Genomic DNA, 21,667 nt, shown 5'->3' with positions numbered 1-21,667 from the left:
GTAAAATCTATAACCAAAGTAAAATGTAATCACCTTGTACACAAACTTGACATTGTAGATTCCCTGCATCAGTTAGAAATTAAAAATTCAAAGCGTTCAGTTTGCATTTTTAGAGTGTTTATAAAAGCACTTGCTTTGTGACTCCTAATGGTTTCTCTACATCTGTATAATCAATCATGTGGATGACCATTACCTTAAACATAAGTTCAGTGATATATTATTTCAATATTAATACATTACATTTGCAATGGAGTGCTATTATCTTTGAAAGCGTTTTACATTGATTCTCTCTTCTCTCTTCCTGTATCCATATTTCACTTAAGAGCATCACCGTGCACCCACATGTCCAAGCCAGAAACGGAAATAACTCTCCAAGTTCTATCTGTACTTCACACAAAATCTCTCCATCCCAACGCCTCTTGCTCTCCACTGCCACAGCTTCTGCCCTACCATGTCTCACGGGACTGCTGTGGAAGCCTCTCAACTCACCTCCCACCCCTTGCCTGCTCCCACTCCAACCTTCCATGTCGCCAAAGCGCTTTCTCAACACCAATCTGAGAGAGTTCCTATCTCACTGATAAAACCTCAAATGACTCTCTATTGTCAAAAGAAAATAAAATCTACAGTTCTTACTATGCCATCCAACAGCTTTAAGCTTCTCACAGACTAGTCCTATCCACCATTCCATTCTCCGTTCCCTTCCCCAGGAGGGTCTAGGCACACCTGGAACCACTTGTCATTATCCCATCATGTCAGCTTTACAACTCTATTCATTTGTACTCCCCGGACCCTCTCCCTAGGAAGTCTTCCCTGCACAATTTTCCAGCACATGACATCCTTCAAGACCCAGAAAAAGAAGCTAGTTCAGGCAGCTGCCATGGACAAGTCTAAAGAGGACATGGGGGAGGAGAAAAAAATCTCCTAAATTCCAGCATCATATATAACTCCACTATAGTAGATTAGGAACAGCAGTTGGAACTATAAACGTACCATTGACGAAGGGTATATATTTAAAAATCTGAACTTGGAACAATGCAAAAAAAAAAAACCCAAGAACTCTCTGTAGTAACAGCCCTGATTTCAGTAAGTAACCAATCAGGGGTGGGTCACTATGGGCCGTGAACCAGATTGGGACATAACAGAAGGTCAGCGATAATGCATAACAAGGATGATGGAAGGAAAGAATCAGGACCAGAACGATGATGTCTCCCCTAACCTTCCTGGTTCACTAGTGCTTTTGTGAGGAAGGAGAAATAGAATGATCTAAAGCATAAATCCTGGCCCAGCTGTGCTTCTATTCCTTCCCATTTTTCACCCATAGCAGACAACACTCACCAAACCCAGCAGTCTTTTTCACAGCATTCTTCTCATCTCAGCACCCATATCGATGAGTCAGTGCATGCACATACACATGTACAACACACACGCATGCACACCCACTCGTATAACATTCATCTGCTACCTTGATCCTGAGGTACTCAGTACTCACCCCAGAGCACCTACCCAGACACCTTTCTGCCTAGTAGTTCTCATATATTTCCAACTAAGTAAGCACAATAGAAAAAGAAAATCAAGTGTGTATCCCAAGGGCCTGTGGGTGAAATCTAGTATATGATGCAGGAAGTTTATTTAAAGTCTCAGTTTTGAAAACTGCATGTGAATTTACTCTTCAATGCATCCATCTATTTTGTAATAAAAAATAGTGTTTTAAAAGGCTTGCTACTGGAAAAAATTGACTTTGTCTAGTCTGGCTCTGAGTGCCCTTGATCCTTAGCCAAGTGTCTGCATACCTGTTTGAGATGCACAGTCTGTCCAATTCTGAAAGCCATATGCACTCTCAGAACAAAGGATTCCTCTTTGAAAAAGCAAGAAGGGAGAAACGTGACTTTAAGCAGGGCTGTTCTCTCTGAACAGTCTTCTCCGGGCCTTATCTTGCTAATTTCTCATCCTTTAACTCTCAGTTCCAGAACCACTTCCAGTAAAAATCTTCTTCTAACCTTCCCTTTCTATTAAGATGCTTGACATAGCATCAGGTACATCATTCTATCATATTTCACAATAAAATATAATTGATGCTCTATTTAACTGTTTCATTAGACTATAAGTTTCTTGAGGAAAGAGGTTTTTTAATGCTCTATCCACAGCACTTAGCATAATACCTGGCATGTAAGTGTATAATAATGAATAATTAGTTCCCATCTCTTTGCTGTTGTCCCCGGTGAACACTACATTATAAATATTTTTGTCTACCAATAGTATTTTACAGAATGTAATGATTAATCAATGTTTCCATTTTATTAATCAATAACATTTTACCTGAGCATGCCATAAAAATAATAAGCTGAAAGTATTTTTTGTTAAAATTACTTGCAAATTTAGATTGTTGGTGTTTTGGTTTGCTCATATGCGTTCATACAAGTTTTTAGCTAAAGTTTTAGCTAAAGGTCTAAAGTATTAGCTAAAGGTTTTAGCTAAAGGTCTAAATCCCCAACATGCAAAATAGAGGTGTCTTACAAAGTCATTCATAGGACTTAGTATATAACAATTATATACTTAGCATATAACAATAGTATATAACAATTCCCTGATTTTATTGTAAAATCGTAGAATCCTGAGACAAAAGGAATATAAAAGATATTTGAAGTAGTGTAGTTCAACTTCTCACTTAATTGAAAATAACCCTATTTTAAACATCCCCGATAAGTGATCATGCAGTCTTGTACTTGAACCCTTCCAGGGATGGGGAACACGCTACTTCATGCTATATTCCCTTTTGAGCAGCTCTAACTCTCGAACCATAGACTTTTCCTGCCATATGAAGAGACAGCAACATACATATAGGCAGGGCCAAGTAGAGATGAAGGAAGCTGGCACAGATTACCCAGCCCAGCAGTCAGAAGTGGGCTCAGTGCCTGAATTCACTTACAAATCCCATATGAAGACTTTTGGCCAGGCCATCTACCCCGGGAACTCCTGAAATAAAATTTTCACCAGGCCCAAACCTGCTTTTAAGTTCCACTTCATTGGAGCCACTTTCACCTCAAGTAACTGCTCACACTTTAAGAGACTAGAATCGAATTGGAAAGACTGTAATGCCTTGCTCTCCACAAACTAATGAAAAATGAATGCACCATTATTATTCCTATTACTAAAAGAAAACGGAGATTTAACTTGTAATGGTCTGCATCTCAGTGCAGCATCCCCTTCTTGGGGGCAGAGCTGCCAGGTGAGCTGCCAGGTGCTAAGAAGGAGGAGCTGTTGGGCTTCCCTGGTGGCGCAGTGGTTGAGAGTCCGCCTGCCAATGCAGGGGACACGGGCTCGTGCCCCGGTCCGGGAAGATCCCACGTGCCGCAGAGCGGCTAGGCCCGTGAGCCATGACTGCTGAGCCTGCGCGTCCAGAGCCTGTGCTCCACAACGGGAGAGGCCACAACAGTGAGAGGCCCGCGTACCGGTAAAAAAAAAAAAAAGGAGGAGCCGTTAATGGCAATTGTGTCAAACTAATCTCAAGGCAAACGACTGCATTTTATCATGTAAATTCTCAGGATAATTGAACACCTTATCAAGGACATCCATCCAATTAATTTTTTAAAATGTCAACAGAATTCATTTATCATCAGATAGTTTTAATCATAACTGTCAATAATTGTTTTTATTTTTTAAGTTAGCACTCTCGAGTTTTTAAAAGAAATTCAAAGTGGTATGACATATGAAAATATTTTGCTGATTATTCTTATAACACAGAAACAGGAGCAAGAATTTACACTGTAATTGATTGAATATTGGTCACATGAGTCATACACAAAATATACAAATCCTACTTCTAATGTCTATGAGTAGTCATTGATTCTGTAAACTTTGAAAGCTTATGAAAATGTGCTATGATCCCAATATAGTACTAAGAGAATTTTATGTAATCAAGGGAAAAAATAAAATAGATCATCAAACAATGAAATTCTGACACTGATATACTTGACCCTCTGCTAGGGATTATGGAGACTATTGGAGACATAAAACCTGCCTCAAGGGACTTGCAGACTAGACAAGAAGAAACATTCATGCACTTGATAGAACACAAACAAGTACATGTATGCAAATCATCATTGACGCAAGGATAGGAAGGACCCCAAATGCTTAGCTTACTATTTCAACAGGCCCCAGGAAGAGTGTGGTTTAAATAAACATTCCTGAAAATGCACACGTGTTACCAACTAGGACATGAACCCCAACATCTGGTCCCCCATCCTGGGATCTCACTAGAAGACTTACCTGTGTCTAGTTTTTGGTCTTGGCTGGAAGCAAATAAAGAGAATTATGCAAATTATCTGTCATCACTGCTCAGATTAGCTAAATGACAATACAGTTCTCTGCTACCTATTAATAGGCCACTGGATCCTAAACTAATCTAAGAAAGTATACAAAGTGTTTGTCACAGTGCCTGTCTGCCTAGCACTAGGTGCTAAATAAATGTTAACTTCCTTCACTTTTATCTGTTTTCTCTCTTTTCCTTAACTAGCCTTGTTCCTCAGTCAAGGTATGAGTACATTTTTATACTTGAGCATGGTAAAAGAAAAACCAATTAACTTCTTGATATCGATATCCAGACCACTGCATTTGCAAACCTCAGTGCTCATTGTACATAGGGGAAGAGTTTACAAAAAATCTCTTACATCTAAGGGAAAACCCTGAGCTAAATTCTTCTCCATTTAGACAAAGTTAATGTGAGTCCTTTGGAAAATCCCCAGACAGAGGAAGGAACATTTGGCCCACAGGCCTGACTCAGCCCACGGCCTGATTTCATCCAGCCTGGGGGTGAGATAGCTCTGGGCAGCCCTGTACAGAACACCTTGAGAACAACTCCTACCCTTGAGCCACAGGGGCCTGCTGGGGTCACCCCATTTAGAAAAGTCACTGGAGGTTTAAGGATCTAAGCAACTGTAAGAATGCAAATTACCATTTCAAAGGGAAGGAAAGCCAAGAACCCGGTCTCACTCCAGATTCTAGAATTTAGGAAAGCTTTCTTACCTACTTCTCTTTTCCTTTTTTTCACAAATCCATTCCTTTATATAAAGATAAAAATACAGATATATTTTTGGCTTCCTCGAAGGGCCTCCCTCCCTCTGTGTATTTCTCTGTTCCCTAGCTCTCTCCCTTTCCATGTCTTAACTCCCCTCCCCTTTGTTTATTTGTGTCCATTCCAGGGGTCAAGCTTCCTCCCTCCATCACCACCCCTCTCCAACCCCATTGCCCCCTCTCTTCTCCACCTTCATCTCTCCTCCTGTCTCTTCTCCAGTCTCTCCAGCTAAGACTCCCATTATTGTCTTCTCTCCCTGAAAGATAAAGCTGAATTCCAGGTCCTGGCTTTGTTGTCTTGTAAGACAGTGTTATTTTTCCTTATACTATATTTCAAAGGCAGAAAGGCACTGTAGTACAATAGAGAGAGCATGAGACTCGGGAGCCAGAGATGTGGCTCACATTTGTAAAATGAGGATCACTCCATAAAGGACATCAGTGTTTCATCCATTCTAAAGTTCTTAAGGGAGGCTGGTGATTATTATGCAAATAAATAAAGTTGATAGGGAATTAATAACAACAATAAGAATAGCAAACATTTATACAGTCATTACTATGTGTCAAGAACTACAAATATTAGCTCACTGAATCCTCAAACCACCATATGAAGCTGGCATTAAGAGTTGTGAAGACAGGGTGAGGTTTTAAAAAAAGAGAAAGTGAGATCATGAATAAATGTTTTCTCTTGCAAACATTTCTTTTACTATTGTTTTTACAATTTTAAAACAAGGCTGTAAAGTTGACCATTTCCATTTCACTAAGAAAATCAACTAAATTAAGTCCCATTTTACTTATCCACAGTCATCTGCTGATATTTTTTTTCCTTGAAGGACAGGGACCTTCACAGAAAAAAAAAGAAGTTCTAGGTTCTTGTGATCAACTGATGTACCGACCCTTCCTTTTATGAACTGAAAATTATGTTTTACAAGATTCATAATAATGTGATTATACAGTGGAGCATGTCAACATCAATTCAATATCAAAAAGACATCTTCACAAGAGCCATCAACAGTGCAAACATAGTCATTATGTGTTAACTGATACAGTTAAAGGTTGACCTTGATGTCCTCCGTCTGGCAGAATGGCGGAGCTTTTTTTGCTTTTAACAGATTGATAAAGATTCCTTTCAGGAACCAATGTTCCTGGGAGTTATTATAATAGTTAAATAACTACTGAGCACAGAGGAGATTACTACACTTAAAAAAAAAAAAAAAAAAAAGTAACACAGACGGCCTTGACAGGCCACTGCAAATTGTCCCTACTCCTAACACATGTTTACCTTCAAGACAGGATACTTCTGGGACTCATTTCTCTAGAAAGTACATTACCTCTCTTTAAAAATGTATTTTTTTTTCACAGAAATGAAACCAATTCTTCTGAGACTTCTGATATGCAAACATACAAATTATAAACAGGAACTGCTTGGCCTTTAAAAGGTTATACAATTTCTAGGTGTTTATTCTTTCTCATGCTTATGGTAAAATAAAATAGGAACAGTTCTCTAATGCCATGGATTCAATTTAAAAAATAAGCTCACACAAGTTCAATTCTGGTAATGCAAACATGCTGGGTTGCGATTTAATTTACCTTGTATTATCTAAAATAAAAGGTTTGCTAAATAAATTAATAGTATGATCAGTAGTAGTAACTCCAAAATTTCTATATATGACGGTGCTTAGGGGCTACAGTCTGGCTGGAGTAGAAGCCAGTTGACTTAGTATTTTAAAGCTGGATTTGCACAGGGAGCACCTTTTTCCTTTGATGATGTGCTCATATGTAAATAATAAAAGTAGTACAAATTTTTTAAAATATCACATGTATATTTTACATAAAATTGAGAAAACATTAATTGTTCAATCAAAGGATATCTATTTATTTGTTTGTTTATTTATTGTGACTTTAGATGGCTGATGGGGATATTATTAGAGGGAGAATTAATATCTTCCCCTACTCCAACCCCAAGCATATCCTGATAATCAGTAAAGGAATGTTGCCTAAAGTAACCACTGGTTCTAAATACTTTAGTAATGACTAAACTGTACACAGAAGTGTACAGTGTACATAGAAACAGTGAATAGACAAATGATACATCGTTATCTAGACACTACAGATTCATATAGACCCACCATTTAGCCCTGGACACTGGAAGAGCTGAGATGGGAAACCAGCATGGCGTCTCCAAGTTCACACTCTTTCTCCCACTTCACCAGGGCCAGTTTGGAAAGAGGATGGCTCAGTAATCCTTTAAGAACTACAAAATCAGTTACCACATATTCTTGAAACTAACAAAATAGAATTTATGGAATGCAGACTTTTCCTTAATTTAGACTCTTCATAATAGACTATGTTGTTATTTTACTGCATTTATTTTTATATTCTGGTTACATATTTAAGTATCACCTACTCAGCTACATACCTTGTGTGTGTGTGTGTGTGTGTATGCAAACGCACACACACATAGTTCGTGCTTAATAAATATTTGTTGAATAAATAAATGGATGATTCAATGAGATTTTATTAAACCATGAAACTATTGCTGCTGTATAAACAGTGATTTATGTGATAGTATCTGAAATTATTGATCTCTAAGAATTACGAAGTTATTTAATTCCTCCATCCATAAAAGGCCTCCGAAAAAATGCCAGAATTTGTGTCCAAAACGGTGTTTGTAAGTACACTTTCCTGAGCAGAGATTCCTTAAGTACACTTTCCTGAGCAGAGATTCTCCAGTGGGGATCTGTGATCCTGAAAAGATAAAGAATTACTAACCTAATGTATCCTCTTTATTATAACTCCTCTGTCACATAAGCGGCCAACCCAGCTATGCTTACATACCTGCAGTAACAAGAAACTCACCACCATATGAGGTAGTCCAAGCTATTTTCATATTTCACGGCTTAACTCATGATCAACTACAGTTCCATCCTCCAGAGTCACGTAGAACATACCCAGTCCCTATGCCACTAGGCAGCTCTTTATGTATTTTTAGGTGGCTGTCATAACCCATCCTATCTTCTCTTGTGCAGGCTGTAAATCTTCAGTTCTTTCAACCAGAGTCCAGGTTTCTGCTACCATCTCTGTTCCGGTGCTCTCAGTACCCTCAGGACTTGGCCCAGCCCTGCATGTGGTCAACCCTCCCGGAGCCAAGCACAACTCTCAGCTCCTGGTTCTGGGCAACCTGAGTTAATAAGACTAAGAGTTCCTCACCTGGCGGGAAGCTGGCTTGCCCCATTGACTGAGAGTTAACTATGGTTAAATAAAGTGCCTCTATTTTTTTCTTTATAAGTGTTGCAGTTTTACTGTGACCCTCCTATTCTGTTCATAGAGTTAGTTTGAGGATCCTACTGCAAGAAAAATCTCTGGATTCTCAAGTTCTGTCATTCCAAGTTTTAGCTACTGTCTCCCTCACCCAGCTTTTCTCTCTCACTCTAGCTCAGATAGGTTTTCATCTAGGTTAATGCCTTACAAGTATGCTACTTTCACTGCACAGTCTTTTATGCTTATCTTGTATATAATGTCCAGAATTTTTAGCTGTACTTAGCAAGAGGGATAAGGAAAAGCTGTCTACTCCATCTTTCCAGAAGTATTAATCTATTTATGGAAGATTTTTAAATCTATAGAGCTGTAAGAGTAGCATGCAAGTACCTACAAGCCCACAGGGCCAATTAATTTAAGCTTGGGGGGAGAGGTGGGGGTGAGGTACAGGGGCTGGCTTTCACTGTGATAGCCTCTCTGGGAGACAGCCTCTTCCAGACTACCATGCACACATGGGGCAGCTTTCTACATTTACTGCCCTTCCACTGAGCAGGAGATTAAGAATAGACCTCACCTGGCCTCTATGGGCACGCCTCAGCCCTGCTCCAGCCACAGTTCACTCTTTAGGACATGAAGAATGGGGTGGGTCGCCACTCCAACTGCACTCTTCGTAGCCAAAATGTCTCCCAGTGTGGATTGCCAGAACCAACTTCTCCCCAGCCCCACTCTTCCTCGCTCTCCTGCTCTCCCCACTAGCATTTGGCTGAGGTTCAGCTAAGTACAGCAAGCCTTTTCTATTAAAACACCTAGGGCCGAGGTGACATGGTTTTTTCTCAGTCTTTATTCTCTTAGACCTCCCTTCTGCATCTGACAGTGCTACCAGGCTTCCTATCAGTAGTTCCTTACAGATGCAGAGTAATTTGCAATTTGCATGTACCTCCTCTTGTTATCTCATTTTAATCCTCAAAACAGCCCTGTAAGGTAGCCAGGACAATGGTATCATGCCCATTTTACATATGAAGAAACTGAGACATAAAGCAAATTTGCCCACATTGACATGATATTAGGTGCCAAAGCCAAGACTAGACAAATCTGTCTTCTCGGTCAAGACTATTTCTATACCATGCCATCTTGATTTCCATGATACTATGATAATGAGGGGAGTTACCACCTAATTGTCAGGCACTCCACAAGACCTAGTGCCACATACACAGAATCTAAGGCTGAGGGAGGTTCAATAAGTGGCCTAATGCCACTCAGCTAGTAAGACACAAGGAGCACTTGCTCTGTTCTTGGCCCTTTGTTCCTCCCATACTACATAATCTCTTCCAAAAAGCTAATTTATTCTATGGCTTCTTTTCTAATTTTCTTTTAATTTTTAAAAATTTTTTTATTTATTTTTGGCTGCTTTGGGTCTTCACTGCTGCGTACGGACTTTCTCTAGTTGCAGCAAGCAGGGGCTACTCTTCGTTGCAGTGCGCGGGCTTCTCATTGCAGTGGCTTCTCTTGTTGCAGAGCACAGGCTCTAGGCATGCGGGCTTCAGCAGTTGTGGCACGCAGGCTCAGTAGTTGTGGTTCGCGGGCTCTAGAGCACAGGCTCAGTAGTTGTGGCACGCAGGCTCAGTAGTTGTGGTTCACGGGCTCTAGAGCACAGGCTCAGTAGTTGTGGCACGCAGGCTCAGTAGTTGTGGCTCGCAGGCTCTAGAGCACAGGCTCAGTAGTTGTGGTGCACAGGATTAGCTGTTCCGTGGCATGCGTGATCTTCCCAGACCAGGGCTCGAACCTATGTCCCCTACATTGACAGGTGGATTCTTAACCACTGCACCACCAGGGAAGTCCCCTTTTCTAATTTTCTAAACCTTTATCTACAATTCTGTTTTCATCTCCAAATTCCGTTCCTTAATATACAGAGCCAAGTGGAGATTTCCCCTCTTTTCTTCATTTTGAGCCCCATATGACAAAAATGAATGCATTATCCTCATCTGTCTGACCAGTGCCCCCTCCCACCTCTCTATAGCACCATCATTCTCCCAGCCATAGGAACAGAACCTAAGAGTTGATTCATCCCTCCCTTCATCCCCCGTGTCCTGTCAGTCACAAAGTCCTGTTGAATGTTCCCATGAAGTGCTCATCTTTCCTCCTCTTTCTTCCCAGGTACCTTCCTCTTCATTCCCATGTTTATTTAATCAAGCCTCTGAAACTGACGTTATTGAGTCAGCCTTCTTTCAGCTAACGTGCAGGTTTCAGGATCATCCCCGTTGAGTTCCTCATCTATGCCACTGTTGGACTAATCTTCCTTAACACAGCTTTATACAGTCATTCCTCAGTATTCATTGGGAATTGGTTCCAGGACCCCGTATAAATGCCAATATCCATGGATGCTCAAGTCCCTTATATAAAATGGTATAGTACTGTGGGCCCTTCATATCAGTGAAGGCGGATGTGGAACCCGAGGATACAGAGGGCTGACTGTATTACTTCTGTCACGTATAAACCAAAAGGTCCCAGAATCCATATAAAAGGAGTCTACAGTCCCATGAATAGCTTTCAAACCCCCCAGAATCTGTCTCCCTGAACCCGAATGGGCAGGTTAAAACACGCTGGTCATTGCTTATCTCTATGTCATCACCCATGTCTCTCCCCTCACCTAAAACTGCCTTTCTGCCACTTCTGCTTATTTCTAATCTACCTATCCTTTAGGTGTAAGTCACACTCCACCTCTTTCAAGACACCAGGTACCCTGGAACCCATAAAATTATGAAATTTGTACAGTGCTTATAGCTTGTAGCATCTGTCCAAGCACCAGGCTAGACAAACTACCTTTGTTTTGTGTGGGTTAGTCACATCTCCCATCTACACAGTAAGCTTGGAGGAACGGAGAAAGAGGACCTGGCTCATGTTCCATCATCCCCCACAGCTCCTAGCTGAGCATAAGGACGAGAGTCGATAAATCAGTGCTTCTTAAAGTCTTAACATGCATCTGGCAGGCTTGTTTCCCTGAGTTGAGGTCCGTGAATCGCTTCACGGGATCTTGAAGGAGGTCATCTACAGACCACATTTTGAGAGGCCTGATATTTTGGGATCCGTTGAAAAATTCATGCCAAAGGGAGATGTGACACTGCTTTTTATTCTTATGCTCACCAACTGGATCAGCAGTAACTTGAATACACACAATTTTCTGTTGTCCAAGACTTGTTTTTAAAAAATGAAGACTTGCTATGCATAAAACAAAATTCTAGGTACTTTTAAGGATGAGAGATAGTCAACAAATTCCCCACATTCAGGAAGCAAGAATTTGGTCTATAACTGGTTTTATAACAATCTCATGCAGTAGATGAATTGAAAAATCCATTTGGGGATTGGACATGGAAGTCAGAATGCAGAACAGTTCCAGCCAAGAATGTAAATCATTAGGCAACTCGGCAAACACGATTTTACAATAAATAATCTGGCATAAACATGTAGATAGTGAGGCAGAGGACTAAGGACAGAATCATACGATGCTTTTAGCAATACGGAATTAGTTAATGAATTCCCCAAACATTTTAGAATATATCAAATATTTATGGAATTAGAGTCTGTAGTAAAAAAAATGAAGAAGATAGTTCAGGAAAAAAGAATAAATAAAAGAGGTGCTTGCAGATAGCATGTTTCACATTTAGGTTAATAACCCCAAATTGTATAAAACTGTGTAGTTCTCAAGAGGCAAGTATGTTACATTATAGAGTTTTTCTCAACAATGGAGAACTAGAGAAGAATTTAAAGATGGCCACAATTCTGTGGAGAGTGCATTTTTTAGAGAGCCAATTTGAAGTTAACTGTGGTTTTTGTGATGAGTACTGTTTCTGGTTTCATTTGTGAGCTGTTCACTCTTGAGAAACATGCCTTCTCTAACAACCACAGGTAAGGTTAGGTGTATTCTCTTATGAAGGAATAAAGATCTTGGTATAACTTAACACTTTCCTTTCTGTTTCCCCCAGTAAACAGCAACCTCACTTGTGCTTAAGTATCAGTAACTGAGAGGTAATCTATCTCCTTTCTGGGCAATTCTAATTATTAGAACTTTCTCCTTCATTAAGTTGAAATGTGTTTCTCTGACTTACCCACCAGTCACAATTTTGCCTTGTGAAATCACCTCGGTCAAGTCTTCATTTGGTTAATAAGATTTCTTCTAGTATTTGAATTTTACTTTCAGATCTCCTTTCATTCTCTTATTCTGGCTAAAAAGTCTTAATTTTTTCAACCATTTCTCAAACAGCATTTTGTTTTTCTAGAAGCCACACCAATCTAGTCACCTTTCACTGTACTACAGTGTCTCTAAACCATGGCACCCATCATTTATTATAAGATTCCAAATTTTGTCTGCCTAGAACAGAATCTAGGGGAACTATTACCTCATATAATGTGTACCCAAGACTTTCTATTAATACTACCTAAAATTACATAAGATATTTTAGTAATTTCACCATACCACTAGCTCATATTTAGTTAATTACAACCCTCAAAGCTCCCATCCCCCACAATGAACTATTTTAAGTTGTGTCTCCTACATTCTGAACATATTAAATAGAATTTATAGAACCTACAGTCAGAAATTCATAATTTTACAGGCTACTATTCTTCCCTCCCCTCTAAAATCCCCTAGCTTTGAAGCCCAGGCCACTGTGTCCTTTATCTTTAGGAAATACAGCTCACTGTATTCTCCAAGTGCTACAATCTTGGCAATTTCAGAAATCATGTAGGTAATAATCTCACTCCCAGCCTTACCATTCTTCTGGATGCCACTCCTCTGATGACCTTGTCGTCCTCCACTACATCTGTCTCCCAATCCCCTCAATAACTGTACCCCCTCCATAATCTCCATATCAAACACTCCACCTTGAATCTTATCCTTTCAGCCCCCTTACTCTAGCACCCCGGCTCCTGCTCTTCTTCAACCCTGCCGGTACGCACAACCCACTGTTCACATCATCTTTTCACTGTGCTTCATCCCCCTCTGTCCTCCTTCCTCATCCCCAGATTCCACAACCCTCCAGTACTCTCACTGCCTTGCACACATCCTTAACTCCACTGCCCATCTCATGTTGTCATACTTACCAGAAAAAAACAAAAACCAATCCAACTGTCCACCTACTTGAAATTAACACTGATGGGAAAAAAAGACAACATGTATGGTAACTGGTCTTGCTTTAAGCTCATGACCTTCAACTCCAGGTGGGCACTGGGGATAATTAGAATTCCTACCATCTCCCCTAGATGTTTCACTCTCCCAGTCTCCTACACAAAACTTGTACACCTTCTCCCCTCCTCTCAAACTTCCAACTCCACTCTTGCCTTCACTCTGCTGCTGACCTTTTCTTCCTATTTCATTGAACTTCTACCTATCCTCAGCCCCACCCCTGCACCTGTGCCCCCATCCTCCAGTTATATCCGTGAACTGTCCTTACGTCTATCTAACATCATCCCTCCACTGTCCTGATCCATTTCCCCTCACCTGCTCAGGGACATAGTACAGGAAACGCCCCCTCACTCTCCTGTACCATCCATCTTTCCACCCCTATTAAATCATTTGTATCGTCTTACAAATACACTTTAATATCCCCCATAGTAAAAAATAATTAAATAAAACTTTCCCTTCTCTTGATCCCAACCCTCCAGGTAGTTATGTTCCTGTTTTTCTAGTTTCCTCCTTCAAAAGAGTTATGTCTATAATATTGTCTCTCATTTTCTCCTTTCTCATTTTCCCTAAAACTCATTCCAACCAAAGTTTTCCCCCAACACTTCACAATAAAACAGCTTCATCAAATTCATGGCTTCCTCATTGTCAAATCCAATGGCTGATTCTCAGTCCTCATCTTACCCAACCTACAAGCAGCATCTGACAGAGTCACTCATTCCATCCCTCTTAACATACATTTCCCTGCCTTCTGGAATCCCACTTTTTCAGTTCTCCCTCTACATCATTAAGCCATTTTTACTCAGTTTCCTTTGCTTGAAACTCTGAGAATTTGGGCATCCCAGGACTCCTTGACCTCTTCACTGTCAAAACTCACTCCCTCTTGGTGATCTCAACTCTATGCCAACAACTCCAAAATTTACATACCCAGACCAGATCATTCCCCACCCCTGACCTCTACACTACCTGCTTGACATCACTGCTTGGCTATCTAATGAGCATTTCAGAGTTAGCATTTGCAAAACCAAACTCCTGGCTTTTCCCCAAAACCTGCCCCTCCCAAAGTCTTCCCAATCCCAGCTAATAGCAACTCCATTCTTGCATTTGCTCAGGCCATAAAATGGTGTCATCCTTAACTCTTTTCTCTCACACCCGTACAAAACCCATTAGGGATACACTGTTAGCTTTACACTTAGAATATATCTAAAGCACTTTTCACCTCCTCCAATGTATCACCCCAGTGCAAGCCACTAGCATCTCTTACTTGCATTATTACAATAGCTTCCTAGTTGGTCATTCTTGCTCCATATTCCTCCCCTCCTCCCCTATTTTAGATTCTCAATACAGTACAGAGTGATCCATTAAACTTAATTTAAAACTCAACTCTAAACATGTTCCTCCCCTACTGTAAACCCTCCAGTGGCTCCCATCAAACTCAAGAGTAATATCCAGAACTCTTAAAATGGCCTATAGGACCTAATCTGCCCATCACCCCTCACCCTACACTCTGAGCCCATCTCCTACCATTTTCACCTTGTTCACCCCACTTCAGTGACCTCCCTGCCATTCCAGGGAGTACTTACACCCAGGGCCTTTGCACAGACTATTCCTTCTGCCTAAAATGATCTTCTGCAACTGCATGACTTATTTTGTCACTTTCTTCAAGTCTTTGCTTTAATGCCACCTTATCAAAGAGGACATTTTTGACTCTCTCTCTCACTCTACTGCTCTATTTTAACTTTCTCCTTAGGACGTATCATACCTTGACATATATTTTTTGTTCTTTGTCTCCTCTCTGTCTTCTCTCCTTCCCTGCCTACACACACACACACACACACACACACAGTAGGATATATAATTTATAGGAGATAAACTTTTATCTGTCCTTTTCTGTACCGTACCCTTAGTGCTTAGAACAATGCCTGGCATAGAGCAGGGGTTCAATAAATAATAGTATAATCATGAATTAATTAAATAATGCTCTATTGCTGAATTCGATAACAATGGTTGCTGCTGAAGAGGGATAAACAGCTGGCTGGTTGAGAGACTGAGTGTGAATACTTCCTTTTCTCTGTATACCCTTTTGTAGCTTTTAAATTTTAATGTCACGTGCATGTGCTTCTTACCCCAACAAGGAATTGTTTAAACTAGAGTAAAAAATTATTTTAATAAAAAGAATTTGCTTTTGAGTTAACATTAAAATCAAAAATTTTAAATAGGAGTGCTACCCTCTACCATATCAATCATCTTTTGAAACTTTGTGCCATTTGCAAAATTCAAGAGCGTGCTTTCTAATGTACGTTGAGTACTTTCTAGAGTTCCTGTGCATAGTAAGTGCTGTGCATATGTTGGTGATTCAGAATATGAAAAAGAGAAAATTATGTTTTATGGGCATTATTTTTTTAGTGAACCAATGGGAATTGCCGGTGATCAACATGTTTATTATTTTCTAAGGGTTTATAAATATTCAGCATAATAATGCATTCTTAGATTCTACCAGCACTCAGCAACAAATATATTGGCGTGTAAGTTTTAAATATCCATTGTTTTCCCTTTCCTGAAAATCATTCCCCATTTCAACTTCTCTAATATTAGTCTTATTCTCAGGAGATACTAGGAATGACATCAAAACTGCTCACCACACTCATTCTATACCATGATATAAAGTAGTTGGCTCCGAAGAGCCAATCTTATCAGAGCAGTGATACAGTATTCTACTTGCTGTTCACTTATCCTGGGCTTCCAGTCTTTCTTTCCGTATGTTTTAGGTTGCCCAGCTTAAGAATCACTGTCCATTTTAATTATTTATTTTTAAATGATCAACTTTCGTGAACTTCCATTATCTCATATAGATGTAAGACTAAAAAAATAGAAAAAAATGTTTTCCTTGTGATGAGAACTCAAACTCTCTCAACAACTTTCATATATAACATACAGCACTGTTAATTATATTAATTATGTTGTACATTACATCCTGAGTACTTATTTATCTTATCTGGAAGTTTGTACCTTTTGACTGCCTTCATCCAATTCCCCCTCCACCCACTCCCCCACCTCTGGTAACCACAAATCTGATCTCTTTTTCTATGAGTTTGTTTGTTTGTTTTGGAAGTATAACTGACCTACAATACTGTGTTAGTTCCTGTTACACAACATAGTGGTTCAATATTCCTATACATTTCAAAATGATCACTGTCCCTTTTAAATAATACGGGTTAAATGTGAACTGAGAAACTCTTTCCCTCTCTTTTTCATTACTCTCACTAGAGCACCTTCCACAAGCAGTGAGTCTCTGTAGCTCATGTTCTTCTTGTTGTTCTTTTTGCCCTCAAATATTATTTTAACAAATAAAACTGGTTGTCTTTCATCTTTTGACCACATTCTTTCATGGAAAGCATTCCTGTGTGGATCTATTAGTCTCTTGAAATATGTCTTTTATTTTCACTGCCGTCTATATTTTACAGTGCCTTTTTTCAAATCTCCCTTAGTCACCACTGAGATCATTTCCTTTAACTTTAAAATAAAAGCACTACTAACTAATACAAGGATCTCTGAGTACAGTTACTTCTATGAGGAAGATAGAATTAGCTAGATAGTTAGGTAGATAGATTTTGTTTTCCCCCAGCTATGCCCTTTGAGCAAGCTATGCTAGTATTTATTTATCCTATGTCAACCTCAGAAAACTAATTCATGCCTGTGTGCCCATGTGGTTAGATTATTACAATACCCTTCTAAACAATCTTCCAGCAACGACTTGGGAATGAGGAAAATGAAAAATGACATAAAAGAACTGTTTAACTAAATACTAATGTGAAACAGAAAGGTGCACATGTTCTAGGAAACCAAAACCTGTGTTTAGCACAGATCCTTACACAAAGGGGGCATTCAATAAATGTTTACTAAATTGAATTGAATCTCAATGGTCTCTCACTTTACAGATAATAAAAACTTTCCATAAACTTTTTGGAAATTTTGTCTATCTTCCAGACTATGCAAGATAGACAGTACAATGAACAAAATAATCCACAACTCTTCTCCAAACCCTCAGAGTCAGTAGATGAACAGCCTAGAGAAGAGATGGGAGCAGGTAGGTCTATGGTGTATCTGAGGGACAATGAGTAGGATGGATTTCCTGGAACAGTGAGTTCATGAAAAGGAAGTTATGCTGAAAGCTCTGATAAAATTTATTTATCAATGTATTTTTAGGGTATGTAAGTGTTTCTAAATTTTAATTTAACCTAATTTGAATTCCCAATATGAAAGGATAAGTATTGTAGTTACTGCCAGAAGTGTCATTGATTATATTCAGAGCCTATGTCCAGAGAAATAAATTGCATTAAAAACTCTTATTTTTCTTATAGGTTCTGTAAAGTATTGTAAAAGCTAGTGTAGTGTTCCTTCCCATTTCAATAGAACTGTAGCTTTCTTAAAAGATGAAAGAAAACAGAAGACTGAAATTTACACCTTCTGAAGAGGATTGCTGGGAATGACTGAAAAATTTTTTTAAATGTACACATCTATCAAGCACATCCACAAGAAAAGACAGCTAATCCAGTCTCTACATGGATTTTAAAAGATGATTGGTAATGTGTATGGTACAATTTATTATATTATACAGAATAAATGCAGGACATATAAACATTTCTGAAAGGTATTTAAATAATGATAGATTAATAGTTTTTTCCAATAGAGTATCACATTCAGCATTTGAAAAATATAAATTTATGAGCACTGTAGTCCAAGTAAATTGGAAAAATACCTCTCTCTCCCTCTCTCACTTCCCTCCCCCTTGGCAATCATCTAGAAATTTAAGTCAAATTATCTATAAGTCAATATCACTAAAGCAAATCATCACACTGGGCTGCTTTCTCCAGACCATTCTCCATTCTCTTATTCATTTTGCCTTCTATGCATGAATCAGTCAATGAGTTAATTTCCAAAGTGGCCAATGAGTTAATTCTTACCATTGCATTTTGTTCAAATATTCTATTTTAAATTCTTCCTTTAAGCAAAGGATGATTCTTCTATCCTTGTGTTATTGTATGCTCCTTTTGAATAGTTTCCAGGAATAAAATAACTGATCGTGAAAAAACAAAAATGTTGCTCTTCACGTTCTTTGTATAAAGTTATTCGATGATGGCACTGTTTCATGATTAACAATCTAACATGTTGTAGCCTACATATAGTGTATTAAATGTTCCCTTGGCAACAGACATCATATCACATGCCCATTATCAATTTTAGACATGAAAAACTGTAGCTTTAGAAAAAAGTGTTTCTTTTTGTTAAGGACATTTCCATCCCACAAAAGGGACAGAAGCAATGAGAATATCTGTACTGATGGAGTACTGGTAAAGAACACAGTACTGACAGAGTTTTATAGTGCAACTTTAATGATGTTTAAACATATATTCATTCCAGGACATCACTGAGAAATATTTTTGGAAATATTTCTTTAGGAACTTTAATTACCATCAATGTATAAAAATAAATAACAGAATTTCTGTCCAGATAGCATGATTAGTCGTGTTTTTCAGAAAAAAAGTTTTTAAAACATCAATATCTGCCTTAAATGTTAGAATTCCATTTGAGAAAGAGACAAAAGCTATTTACAGTGCATCACACTAAAGGCTAAGCTACTTCTTAGTTTGATTTGAGTCCCAAAGAGCACCATTCTTTTAAAAAAAAGGAAAGCCATGTGCTTAATAGGCTTCCTCTGGATTTTGTCCCTGATTAAGTTGAGGACACACCTGCTGACTCTGCTTACTGCAACAGAACTGCCAAAACAACAGATAAGGAAGCTGGCCCAGATTTTATTTGAATTTTTCAAGATCTAGTTATTTATTTAGGTGTCATTTCTGGCATCTGGGACTCTTATAACAGCCCATACAGTCTACTAAAAAAGAAACGTACAAACTTAAAACATTAAATAACCAACAACTATATGAGAAATTCCTTCAAGCAGCAATAATAAACTTAAAAATTTCTATATAAATATGCGAACTATGTGCTCCTTCTGCCTCCCTTCATTCTCCTCCCATCCAAAGTTAGCATCGTGTTCGATTTTATTAGTGTATTTGTTGCCTAGGACAGGAAACCCCTAATATATTCAACAAAGTAAAATATTTCTATAATAATATTAAAAATTGCAAATGCCTACTTTGTCACAGTTGTTCTAGGCATTTTGTGCATAGCAACCATTTTAGTGGATAGTATGTTACTGAACAGGGGGCGCTTAGCTTCCTCTCCCTAGTTCACCTAACCTTGGGGACACCATGGGAGGTGGGCAATGTTTATAAATGATTTACTTTGATGACAGTGGATAAAGGTTCTGTACTATGAGCTACTCTCAACGAAGAATGGTAATGGTAAACCAATGAAATGTGTACCTTCCTTTGTCTATTAGCTTCTGCCATCTTCTTTTGCAATTATAAAAAGTTTTGTTTTCTCTCCATTTAGATGAAGAAGTTGAGATCTCTCTTAGTCTTAAATCCTCCCCTCCTCCATGTAATAACTAATATATGACAAATGGGGTTTTCTGCTTTTGAGTCTTTCTTTCCTTTTCCTTTCTCTCTTTTTTCTTTCTTTACTTTTTTTCTTCCCTTCATAATGTTTTATTTGACACGTTCCCTAAACCTCCTTTCCTCAGCTCAAATCGTTTGTACTAGAGAAGAATTAAGACTACCTAAGGACTACCTAAGACACTCCACACGACCCTTAAGAGAGGCAATGGCGTAAGAAAGGGGTTCCCCTAAATCAGCTGCCATGAACAAGCATGCCAGTCCCGCCCCCCTTCCCCTCCTGCAGAATCACCCAGCACCCGGCCTTCAAGAGCTACATTTCCAAAACTACACAACTCTCATTCCACCACAGCAAAGCTTTCTCCGGGAACAACACAACACAGCACCCTCTACCCCACTCCCTGGAAACACAGAACTACCCAAGCCAGCAGCCCCTCCCCAAAGCTCGCCTCAGGCATCCTTCGGACAGAATGCTTCAGGATCCCTGGTCCCCGCTGAGAACCAACGTGCTCCAGTTCGGAAGGGGAAGTCAGGCGAAAGGAGGGCGAATCCAGGACAATTTCCAAAGGACCAGGCAGGTTCAGACTGATGGTAAACTGTGCCTGAACACTCACCGCCACTCAAGCCCTCTAACACCTCAGCCAACGGCCGCTCTAAAGGGTTGCAAGTTTCACTGCTCCCTTCGAGATGGGAGCATCCGGGCAGCTGGGAAAGAAGGGTTCTGGGCGGGAGCCGCCACAACTCCCAACCTTCTGGCAACGCTGTCCCTCTGGAATTAGACACACCTTGGCGTATCGGTTTAGTGTGCGGGGGGAGGGGGAGATAGAGGAGGTGAAGGGAAAGGGGCTAGGAGTAGGGTGTGGAAATTCTTGGAGGGAAGGGAGAGTTAAAGTCACATCTCTGCCCTGGATCGAGCAGAGTCTAGGGGCAGCAGGCCCTCCCGTCGCTTTGTTGTCAGCGTCCCCTGTCGCCGGCGCGCGCCGGGCGCACAAACACGCCTCAGAATATCATCCCAACTGGCCAAACGGGCCCTACGGCCCCCAGCCCCTTCCAAGAAGGAAAAAACTTGTATACAGGCGCGGCGGCAGCCAAGATGCTGCGGTTTGCCTCTGAGAACAACTTTGAAAGCCGGAAAAATGATAATGAAATAAAGGATCAATAATATTTTGTTTTCTTCCGAGCCTTTGGAAAAATTAATTTTCTGCCCCTACCAGTCCGCTAATATTTACAGTCGCCTGTGGCGAAGGGGAGTTAAGGTTGGTGCTCAAGATAGAGAGCGCGAGGTAGGTGCATAGGCGAGCTGCAGAAAAGGGGACCGGCTGGGGGACCCGAGTCCCCGACGCCATTTGCGGGACAGCGGCACCCGCCCGCCTTACCTGTGGATGCAGTTTCCATGGCAACGGGCGGCGGCCGGGCGGGGCCCGAGCCCAGTTCCCGCAGCGCAGCTTCTCGGGCCCCGGAGCCCAGCCCAGGGCCGGGCTCCCCCACCTGCGGCTCGGGCTTGGCCCCTTTCGGCGTCACCGCTTCTTCCTCCCCCTCGCTCCGGTCCCCGAACCACTGGGACCCGGGACTGGCCAGCGGCAGCAGCTCTTCTTTGGGATCGGGCGGCGCGGCCATAGCTGGCAGTTCCCCGGACGCAGCGACT

The 21,667-nt window shown here is 40.3% G+C and overlaps 1 protein-coding gene across 1 annotated transcript in view; it reads right to left on the bottom strand.

The window, feature by feature from the left end:
* RTN1 (reticulon 1) overlaps positions 1–21,639 on the bottom strand; it is a 234,976-nt gene extending 213,337 nt beyond the window's left edge. The window contains exon 1 of the mRNA XM_024731478.1: positions 21,399–21,639. Coding sequence (XP_024587246.1) covers positions 21,399–21,639 — 241 coding nt within the window. The remainder of the gene's footprint in view (positions 1–21,398) is intronic.
* Positions 21,640–21,667: the final 28 nt, after the last annotated feature.

Source organism: Neophocaena asiaeorientalis, unplaced genomic scaffold (assembly GCF_003031525.2).
Source record: "Neophocaena asiaeorientalis asiaeorientalis breed wild unplaced genomic scaffold, Neophocaena_asiaeorientalis_V1.1 scaffold603, whole genome shotgun sequence".
Classification (NCBI taxonomy): domain Eukaryota; kingdom Metazoa; phylum Chordata; class Mammalia; order Artiodactyla; family Phocoenidae; genus Neophocaena; species Neophocaena asiaeorientalis.
Note: the sequence above shows the minus strand (reverse complement) of the source record. Positions and strands in the feature narration are given on the sequence as shown.